The sequence below is a fragment of the Phalaenopsis equestris genome, unplaced genomic scaffold (genome assembly GCF_001263595.1).
Source record: "Phalaenopsis equestris unplaced genomic scaffold, ASM126359v1 Scaffold000002, whole genome shotgun sequence".
Taxonomy (NCBI): domain Eukaryota; kingdom Viridiplantae; phylum Streptophyta; class Magnoliopsida; order Asparagales; family Orchidaceae; genus Phalaenopsis; species Phalaenopsis equestris.
Window position 1 is genome coordinate 32,907,287 of NW_018164444.1, and position 11,645 is coordinate 32,918,931.

General features: G+C 37.0%; 1 protein-coding gene across 1 annotated transcript in view; it reads left to right on the forward strand.

Annotated features, from left to right (window-relative positions):
* Positions 1–10,704: 10,704 nt before the first annotated feature.
* LOC110023121 overlaps positions 10,705–11,645 on the forward strand; it is a 47,011-nt gene continuing 46,070 nt past the window's right edge. The window contains exon 1 of the mRNA XM_020722373.1: positions 10,705–10,961. Within this exon, the coding sequence (XP_020578032.1) occupies positions 10,923–10,961 (39 nt within the window). The 5' untranslated portion in view covers positions 10,705–10,922. The remainder of the gene's footprint in view (positions 10,962–11,645) is intronic.

Here is an 11,645-nt window from a genome sequence, read left to right on the forward strand (position 1 = left end):
ATTATATAAATATATAATATCTATATTAGTATATTACTGTATATTAATATATTATTATTATTATTATTAATTTATTATATATTGTAATTTATAAAATTTAATTTTTTAAAATATCATAAATTTTTTATATATAATTATTTTAAATTATTTTATATTTCGAACAATAACAATTGAAACATGAACGAACGCATCAATGCTCGTGTTTGGTTCATTTAAATAACCGAAAAAAAAGAATTTGTTCACGTTCATCTCGTTTACATATCGAACGAATCGAACACGAACTCATTGACGAACCGAACACGACATATTTGCAAACAACGAACTTTTTTGACAGCCGAATATGGTACAATCAAGCAAGTACACCTAGGACATAAAATACTAAAGCACATTTGGGTCCATTTAAGGCTTTGTTGAAGCTAAAATGATATTTTAATTGGCTAAGTATTAAAGCTAAACATATTTTTCATTCAAGCTTGACAAATAAAGCTATTTTCTTGGATTTTTCATATGATCAAATCAAAGAGTGTCAAAGAAAATAATACTTTCTAGTCTGATTAGATTATGTTAATTTATACCTTCATTTGTATTTTAATTTTAAATTAATCGATAAAATTTGGTTAAACTTATTTGAAATTAACAAAAAACTTTAAGTTCTAAATTTTTTGACCATTTTTAGTTTTATTTTCAAATATATAAAAATAAAATTGAAATCATCAAATTCAACTAATCAAAATTATTAAGAAAATACGAAAGTAATTCTAAAAATAATAAAATTTAACCTAAATTTCTTAAAACTCAATTAAAACATCCAAACAAAAATATGACTATCCAAATGGATGGGGATGCATCCTAGCATGGAAATGGTGAACATATCATAGCATCCACATTCTCTCGTCCAATAATTCACATGATCATCGGTAATGCTATTATATTTGATTGTCAATATATAGATGGAAGCAACATATTATTTTCAATTAGAGTGACAACCATCTCAATGTATCTATTATTAAGAGAAGTGTATTGGAAACATTGCATGAGTTGCACATGTTCGCCTTGTACTATAAGTTATTATGAAAAAACGATGACAATAAAATGAAAAACAGATCTAGAAAAATTCACACCAGAAAAGGCGACACAAGATTTACGTGGTTCGGCAAATTGCCCTACGTCCATGCCTACGTCCACGAAGCTGCAGAGGATTTTATTACTTGAGGAATTACACCCGTCGATCACCTCGACGATTACAAGAAAAAACACGCTTTCTCTCTCTCTCTCCCTCTCTCCTCCCCTTCTCTCTCTCTCTCTAAACCAAGAGTCACTTGAGAAATAATAGCCAAGCGGAGAACGTTACATGCAATTCCCTACTGTCTTTAGCTTCAGCCGAAGGAGTTTGGTGGTCACACATTAGCTTTTCATTGAGTCATTACTTATAGAAGCTTTAAAGGCCCTTACTTATTCAATCACCATTTAAGGCAAGCTGTCAAATTCCTTCCTACTATGCACGAAAGCAATACAAGCTAAGAAGATTAATAGGGAAAAGCTCATGCTTTGCAAATCCTTCTTCTTCCTTAAATGGTCTAATATGGCTCATTAAGGAAGCAACTTTTAATTAGCTACCTTTTAATTATCTAATTCCAAAGGAAGCAATAGGAGCAGCGGAGGAGATATGGAGAAAGCAATATTAATCAATCTTATTTAATATTGCTTTCCTCAATTTACCAACTGAAGGAAGGCGAGAGAATCAATAGAAGAAGGAAGGAATTAAAAGGAATTAAATAAAATTTAATTAAAATTTAATTAACTTCCATAGACGCCAAAATTGCCAAATCAAATCGTGGACCTAGCTCCACAATACCCAACAATTCTCCCACTTGGAGATCAGGACACTAACTGCATCGTCCTTTTCCTCAAATATGATATCCTTCACCTCTGCAACTCAAACCCCCGGTCAGAAGACCAGCTGAAGTCGAGCACAACTTCAGCTTCTCAAGAGTAACACCCTCAGCTGATATATCAGCATAAACACAGTCTTGTACCTCCAAGCACTTTCCTTGGTTACTCTTGTATCTGCTAACAACTCCCACTGCATGGGCAATATCATGCCTCAGTTGAAGGTCTTTTTCAACAAGTGCAGTCTTGTACCTCTTACCGCCATCAAACGCAGTCTTCACCCGATACACCCACTTATTATGCAATGTCTTCTTTCCTGGTGGAAGTTCTGCCAGCTCCCACTTGCTCGAACTTTTATCTTGCAAGACTTTTTCATAGCTCTGTGATTCTCCACCATATGTCCGTACAAAATTCAGTTTTTCTGTCTTTGGCGCTCTGCCACCTTTCAAGAAACTGACTCTCTTCTGCTTCCCCATAATGCACTTCTGGCTCATGTTTTCACGCCTGAGTAAACCTGCACTCATATATAGTGTGTCAGTTTTCTTACCCCGAGCCAGTACTAATGCTCCTTTAGTAACCTTCCAAGTACTATCTGAGAACACTACTGAATGACCACCCTCATTGAGCTGCCCTACAGAAATGAGGTTTTTCTTCAATTCAGGAACGTGTCTGACTTTTTGCAAAGTCCACTTGCTCTTGTTATGGAGTGAAATATCAACGTCTCCCATCCCCAGCACGTCCGGAGCTTTTCCATCGACCAAATATATTTTCCCAAAGTTGCCTGCAACATAATTCCGCATTAACTCCCGGTGGGAAGATGTATGGAAGGAAGTCTCTGAATCTAGTATTCAGTTATCAACAGAACTGTGAACCGCCAACAATAGCGCATCATGTATTTCTTCAGTTACAACATTTGTGTCATCATTCTTCTTCTTGAGATTTCTGCAGTTCCTTTTTATGTGGCCAGCTTTGCCACAATTCTAGCAGGTTGTCTGCTGACCAGACTTTGATTTTGATCTTCCTCTGTTTGAGTTCCTATCTCGTAATCTCCCTCTAGAATCAACAATCAGTGCCGAACTCGAACCCAAGGTCTCGCCAGAATCTTTCCTGCGGACCTCCTCAGCCAAAATCAAATCACATATATCATCATATTTCAATTTAGATTTACCTGCAGAACTGCTAACCGCCATCCTCATGGCTTCCCAGCTATTTGGCAATGACGCCAACAATATCAGCGCACGAATCTCATCATCAAAATCAATTTCAACAGATGACAATTGATTAGTGATATTATTGAACTCATTCATGTGTTGAGCAACAGACACACCTTCTGCCATCTTCAGGTTGAATAACTTTTTCATCAGGTGCACCTTATTATTCGCTTATGGTTTTTCATACATGTCTGATAAAGCTGCCATGAGATCTACAGTAGTCCTCTCCTTGATGACGTTATGTGGAACAGATCTTGACAGTTCGATAGGGTTAATCGAATAACCCCCAGAACCTGTCGATCCAATAGATTCCATTCTGCCTCGTCCATCTTTTTCGGCTTCTTTCCCAGCAACGACAAGTGAAGTTTCTTCCCACAGAGGTAGTCCTCTATCTGCATTCTCCAGTAACTAAAATCTGTGTCATTGAACTTCTCAATCCCCGATGCCATCACTTCATCTCCGCTCATCGTTTTCTTTCAGCCTCGAACCAAGTCTCTGATACCAGTTGTTGTGAAAAAATGACGGCAATAAAATGAAAAATAGATTTAGAAAAATTCACAAAAGAAAAGGCGACACAAGATTTACGTGGTTCGGCAAATTGTCTACGTCCATGGAGCTGCAGAGGATTTTATTACTTGAGGAATTATACCCTTCGATCAACTCAACGATTACAAGAAAAAACACTATTTCTCTCTCTCCTTCTCTCCTCCCCTTCTCTCTCTCTCTCTAAACCGAGAGTCACTTGAGAAGTAGTAGCCAAGCGGAGAATATTACATGCAATTCCCTGCTGCCTTTAGCTTCAGCCGAAGGATTTTGGTGGTCATAAATTAGCTTTTCACTAAGCCATTACTTATAGAAGCTTTAAAGACCCATTTAAGGCAAGCTGTCAAATTCCTTCCTACTATGCACGAAAGCAATACAAGCTAAGAAGATTAATAGGGAAAAGCTCATGCTTTGCAAATCCTTCTTCTTCCTTAAATGGTCTAATATGGCTCATTAAGGAAGCAACTTTTAATTAGCTAATTCCAAAGGAAGCAATAGAGGAAATATGGAGAAAGAAATATTAAGCAATATTAATTAATATTGCTTTCCTCAATTTACCAATAAGAGGAAGGCGGGAGAATCCATAGAAGAAGAAGGAATTAAATAAAATTTAATTAACTTTCATAGACGCCAAAATTGCCAAACAAATCGTGGACCGAGCTCCACAATACCCAACATAAGTAACATCTTTAGGGTGGTTATCAAGATAGTTGCTATTATTTGGAAAGAGAGTCTACCACAACCTAGGGGTTGGCATAGTGAATGCCAAAATAATTTCAAGGAAAAGAAATATCATAAAAAAGAACGCTAACATTTGCATGATTTGGCTTAAATAAACCAATATCCCCACTCATGTAGAAATTGCATAACCTATTAAAATTCAAAAAGAGCGCATATTGTATTTCACTTCATATAAAGTTTGTAGAACTTGATACGCTTTATCTAACTAGTAGAAAATTTATGCACTTGGTATGAATGTAAGGGTTAGATGTTGTGATTGTTTTATTTACTCTCTTTTCTTCTATTATAGAAATGCAAAATGGAAATGCTCTTTATTATGACTAGGAGTTTCTTTAATTGTTAAAATTGAAAATAATAAAAGAATATTTCTTTTTAAGAAGCTAAATAACTTATATTGCAATCAACCAGGGAAAATTCTTCTTAAATGATCTCTCTCTCTCTCTCTCTCTCTCTTGCTTCTTGTTTTAGGATAGTATGTAATGACATATAAGTTCATATAAACAATATATGAGGTCATCATATTTTTTTAAAGAAACTATATTTTGAAAGTTGTTATTATTGTTATTTTAAAAAATAAGAATATTTTTAAAAATAAATAAAAATTTATTTTCAAATTAATACTTTTCACTAAATTTAAATACATTTAAATGATAATCCTTACATCATTTGAATCTTTGAGGTAATATCAATCTTGGTGATCCAATTTTATTTACATGAGATGTATTTCAAAGTCACACTTGACTTTTGCAAACATTATATGTTATACAATTGTAGATGGTTGCTTAGTCTAGAGTAAGATGGAATTATAATTTTTTAATGTACAAATACTATGGTGTGTTCTATTAATTATGGCTATGCATTTTATGATATTTTTATTTGCTTAGAGGTGTCCATGTGGACGCTAAAAATTATAGATAAATGTGTATTTTATGGTAGATTATGCTTATATAGGAGGGGAAATATTAAGAAATAATTAAAATATATAATTTGCTTCCTCTAGAGGTGTTATACAAATTTACCCCTCACTAGACATGAACTATTGTGTTCAATGCTATATTTATGCATATCTTTACCGACTTCTGTTTGTAGGGGTGTGTTTGCATTTTGTTATTTTTATCATATACCTTTTAAATTAAGGGAGAGTCTATTTGAAACTAAGGTATTAACATGAGTGCAAGTGAACAATCAACCTGATTAATCACCCTCAAATATTTTTATAGCATCCATTAGAAATTCTCTTGAAAACCTTAACTTAGAATTTAATGACAACTTTTATCAATGATTTTATGGCAATTTCCTTTTCATGCTCTGTAATAGCCACAAGTCTAAGAAAACAAAATACATCCCCATAAATAGAGAACAAAAATACGAATGAAGGGAGCTGGGGTCGGGACTCTTGTGACAAGGAATTACAGGCTTACTCTACTCTCACCCTTTGGTTCTCTTCTTCACTTGACTCTAACTCTCGAGGTGTGTTCACAAAAGATAATCTGAGATCTAACATCCTAAATAATGGTGCGGTGAGCGTGGACATGCACCAGATGAGAAACAGAGCTAACTACAAAGGAGAAACTTCCCAAAGAGAGATAAAGCAGATGGAACCCAACAAAGACGCTACAAAATCAGGTGTCCACGCACAAATCCAGGGATTACAAGCTCGATATCAAGATGGAGCAATTCAAGGTCTTCCAGGCAGCGATCATCTGATGAACGACCAAGCGCCTCGCCTGGAAGCGAAACCCTAAGGGATTCATCCTCAAAGGACCCCACCAGGTAACCCGCATATTCTGTACAACCAGGTCAATAACCAACAAATAGAGAGATGAGGTGAGTCCTAAGATAGTGACACAGCCACATCTGCGCAGGTGAACAAGAGATGGAAAGAATGGATGTGAGTGCCTGTCTGGCCGCTCGCAGAGGGATCCTTTACTCACCAAATCAAAGAGGAGATACCTCCGCCCAAGCTAAGGATTCGTAGCTTGGATTCTTACAAATGGAGGATCGACCAGCTCAACCACGTTGCGTCATTCGAATCATCCATTGATTTGCTCCAGATTGATGATCTAATTATGTGTCGTCTCTTCTTAACCACCCTAAAAGAGTGGGTCCTTCAGTGGTTCAATGATCTGCCGACCAAAACCATCCCAAGTTACTACAAGTTTAAGAGACTATTCGTTTCACACTTCTCAAACGTGCAGAAGTTGAGGAATGGCTCAAAAACCCCGTCCACCATGAGCGGGGAGAAAAAAAAAGCCTACGTACCCACATCACCCACTTCCAGAGTGAGAGTTTGGAAGTCATAAATCTGAAGCCTGAAATGGATAGAATAGCCTTAAAGCAAAGAGTCTGAAGCAAGAGATTCAATTATGACCTAAATCTGTTTAGACCTACTACTTTTGTAAAAGTATTTGAGATGATGAACAAGTCTATACTCACTGAAGATGACCTCCAGAGCTTCCTAAATGGTAAGCTGGAATCATGTAACCACTCGTCAAGGAAGTGGAAAGAATGGGACAAACAACAAAGTGCAATGGATAATCAGCTTGACGGTCACCAAAACAACAACTCTCGGTACCAAGATCAGCTGAGAAACGATCTAGGCAACCATGACCAAGAGTAGCACTCCGATCAACAGTTGCTTGAATATTATTAGTGATCGTATGTTTGCAGGGAAATGTAAAATTTAACATCTCTCAATGTGTCGACGGCTGAAATAATCCAAGCCAACTAAAACAAGAACTAATTCAAATCGGGCCTGGCACTAAAGGCGTCACCGGCCTTTTGAGAAGAGCTACTATCAATACCACCATGAACACGAACATGACACAGAGAAGTTTCAACACCTCTAGAACCAAATCGATGAACATATCAATGCTGGAAGGCTTAAAAAATTTATAGTAGTCAACACACATACACAACAACAGAATAAAGCACATTAGAGGATCCCCCTGACGGGTCTATTAGGGTGAACAAGATCCATGTAACATGGATAATCCTAGCCATCTTCAGGGGAGGACCCCTAACCTCTGGTCTAAAACGATAATGTTCGAAGGAGGTACGCTTCATCACCCCGTATACATGTAAACCCTTACCCATTACTTTTACAAATGTAGTACTCCCATTGAAGGGAACCCCTACAATGAGGCAAACATCATCACAACATTGATAAACAACTACTAGATGGGTACTATTCTCATTGATATCAGAAGTTTTATGAATATCCTGCTTAAATCAGTGTTCAAGAAGATCAGTCTAAAGGTCGATCGGTTAACAGCACCGGTCGGCCCATTGTTTGGATTATTAGGGGAAAGAAGGGTGACACTAGACTTTGTCGCTCTCGCCATCTCTTGGGGAGAGCAAGGAAAGTAGTATAACAATATGGAGGATTTTCACGTGGTACAATCATTGCCGACCTACAATGCTATCTTTGGTCGGCCACTGCTGAACAACTATTAGGCGGTAACTTTCACCTACCATGTAGCCGTAAAGTTCCCCGGTGACAGGGACATAATTACGGTCTGTAAAAACTTTGATAAGTCTAGAAATTGCTATTTGCGAGTAGTTTCAAGTGTCGGCTATGAACCGATCGACATCCATATCCAGAGGCAGGGGGCCCTTCAGACCAATGAGGCCACCCTCCAGGTGTCAGTGTCCTATGAAGAACTCGATAAGCTTTTTTTTTATTAGTGAACATTTTGACGCAGGATTCAGGAACAACTGGTACAGATGTTTTGGGAGCACTGAGAATTGTTCTCTTGGACCGCATTAAAAATGTTCATTGTTTCGATTGATGCAACAAGCCACCAGCTAAACATCAGCCTCTACTCTTGGTCGGTCTAAGAGAAAATCTGGTCGATCGCCAAAACTTTGACCTAACCGAAAGCGGTGGAAGTAAAAAAGTTGTTGGATGCCAGCTACATCCATGAAGTCCAATACCCAACTTGGCTCTCAAATGTCGTTATGGTCAGAAAGCCAATGTCAAGTGATAGATGTGTGTCAATTTAGCTAACTCTGCACTGCTTGCCTGAATGACACTTACCCTCTGCCGAAGATTGACACCTTTGTAAACATAGTGGTCTGATACTCAGTAATGAATTTCCTCGATGATTACTCTGGTTATCCCCGAATAAAGATGCATCTAGCTGGCGCAAAGAAAATGACATTTATTACTACGCAAGACATTTTTTTTTGTTTTAATGTAATTCCCTCCAGGTTTAAGAAAGGTGGGGCAACTTATTAACACCTCTTGGATGTAATTTTTCTAATAAAAAAGAAAAGAATGTTGAGGTGTATGTCGATGATATTTAGTTAAAATTAAGTTAGCCGAACAACATGTCAAAGATCTAAAAGTGACATTTAAAACACTCAAAAGATTCAATATGAATTGAACCCTACCAAATGCACCTTCAGGGTATCGACTGACAAATTCTTAGGCTTCTTATTGACTCTCGATGGATTGAAAGCCAATCCTGAGAAAGTATAGACGATCTTAGACATGTTGCCCCTATGGAGCACCGAGGAATTTCATAGAATGACTAGTCGTATTTCATGGCCCAGTAGTTTCATCTCGAAGTTGAGCGAAAAGTGTGCAACCTTCTTTAATGCACTATAGAAAAATCAATGTTTTGAATGGACAATCAAATGCGAAGAGGCGTTCAAATACTTGAAGGATTCCTTAGCTTCCCCACCAATGCTTTAGAGCCCAAAACCGACAGAAGAGTTGTCATTGTGTGTGGGAGTGGGGCGAGAGGATGTAAGCTCAGTTCTAGTCAAAGAGGAGACAAAAATAATACCTGGTGTACTACACGAGTTGAGTACTTCATTGTGCCAAAATCAGGTAGCAAATTATGGAGAAACTGACATTTGCTTTGATTTTTTTCGCTCACAGACTTCAACGTAATTCCAAATGCATCCAATTTGAGTTATCATGGACTATCCACCGAGGTCTGTATTCACACAACTAGAGCACTTCGACCGATTGCTAAAGTGGGCAGTGGAGCTCGGTGAATTTAATATCATCTATGTCCCTTAAACGAAGTCAAAGCCAAGTGATCACAAACTTCCTTGCTGAATTCTCCATGACAGTAGGACATGATGAAGGAATTTTCAAGGATAACAGAATGTGGATTCTATATGTCAATGGGGCCTCCAAGAAAGCAACGACAGAAATAAGTCTAGTTTTGTGCAGCCAAACAAGATAACACCTTTACCAATCAATCTAAGTGAAACTCAATGTCACAAACAACTAAGTAGAGTACGAAGTACTGGGTGCCAGGCTCTACCTGTCCTATAAAATAGGCTCCCGGAACCTCCTGGTGAGGTTTGATTACTTGATGATTGTGAGTCAAGTTAACAGAGAGTTCAAAACCAGAGATGAGATGATAATCAGGTACCTCGCCAAGACGAAAAAAGAAATCATAGAATTCAGGAGCTTACACATCTAGCATGTCAGTCATAAAGAAAATCAAGTAACCGACATCTTCTCCAAATGTGTTTGCTTGGAAGAACCCCCATAAAGCATACTGAGCTGACAATACATAATTATAATTGAATATATACTAAATTCTTACATTTTGTGACACTCGCTATACTATGTATTGCATGAACCCCCATGAAGCAATATCCATTAAACTTAATGTTTCATTCTAAGCAAAATGGCTATGCCAACAAAGTGGATAGTATGGGTAGAGAGCAACAAATAGGATGTGTACTCTAAATAAATAAATAAAAAAAACCTTCAATCTGTCATATAAGCTACTTATGATATCATATGATTTGTCATCATTGATGGTCGGCTCGTTTATATTTCGAGCTCAAAAAAGTGTGTTCGTGTTTGACTCGTTTTCTTAGCGAGCCGAACACGAACTGTTCACGAACAAAGAGTCGTTTTGACAACCCTAATGACGTAGCAATAAGATGTTAATGATTGAGACAATATTTAAAACATCATTTGAATCTAATTTAATAATTTTTATTCTATTTTGTTCATTAATACTTTTAATTCATTATAAATCTTTGCAGCCTTGTAGTCAATTAATTTTATTAAAAATAATACTCATAATAATTTAATTAAAAATTAATGGTTTTTTTGTAAATATCAATATTTCGGATTATCTGTATGTAATTATTTCATAAATTAAATCACATAAATCAAATAAGTTGCCCGCCGGCCAGAGCACCGTCCGCCCAAACGTGTGAAGTGGTCGGTGGATGACTTTTGACTCTTAACCACACGTGTCAAGCCGAAGCCACTGTGGACCCACTTCTAATAAGTAGGCCCCTTTATCCTTACCCAAAACCCGGCCCCGCCTTCCATTCCGTTCCCCCTCTTCCCTCTCCGGCTTTATAAAATGCGGATTTAAACCGCTCCGAACAGTCTTCGATCTGCTCCCGTCCCCTTTCATAATTCCTCTCTATTCCCCCCTCTTTCTTCTTCGATTTCACTCTCCGATTCCGAAACCCTAACTCAGTCAGATCGAAGTTCTTCCCCATCTTCCCCAATCCCCAGTTCCGTGTAGTCACCGATCGCCGCCGGCGATGTTCGTGAGAAAGCTCGTCGAGAAGGCCTCCAAAAAGGTACTTCTATCTCCGATTTTTCTTACCGATTGGGATTTTCTGTGCGATTTTTAGTTCTTTTCGAGATCTCCATTTTCTTCAGTAAAATAACTTTAAATCGATAGAGACAGAATTCTTTAATTCCTTTAGTGAAATTTGAGACGCTGATTCTTGAGGATCGTTATTTACAAGATAAATTGGTGAATTTTCTGATTAAGACTTTTTTTTTAATTTCTATTGTTGATGTCGGCCCTCATACTTGAGATCAAACCCTACTGTTTTGAACAGGCAATGATTTATCTGACGGCTTATAAAATAAATAAATAAATATTATTTGGGGCTCATTTGTCATCTTATTAAGTTTTTGGCCTGCTTTACGGGTTAAGCTTTATTGTATTAATTCTTGTTTTTATTTAACAATTAGTCATTAAGTCTGCTCAATTTGACAAATATGTCATCAATTAATAATAAATTAATTCCAATAACGAAGGCTTTTTTTGGGCAAATGTGATAATGATCTGATGGTTAGACATTTTCTCCCGCATTGAAAGGTCATTATTGTTGATTTGTTGGAAAGACGTTTTCAATCAGATTAGGTTAAGTGTGTAAGTAAGAATGAGTCATACAAATTTAAGGAATGAGACATTCCACATTACAAAAAGATCTACTATTTAAAATACAATATATATATATATATATATATAT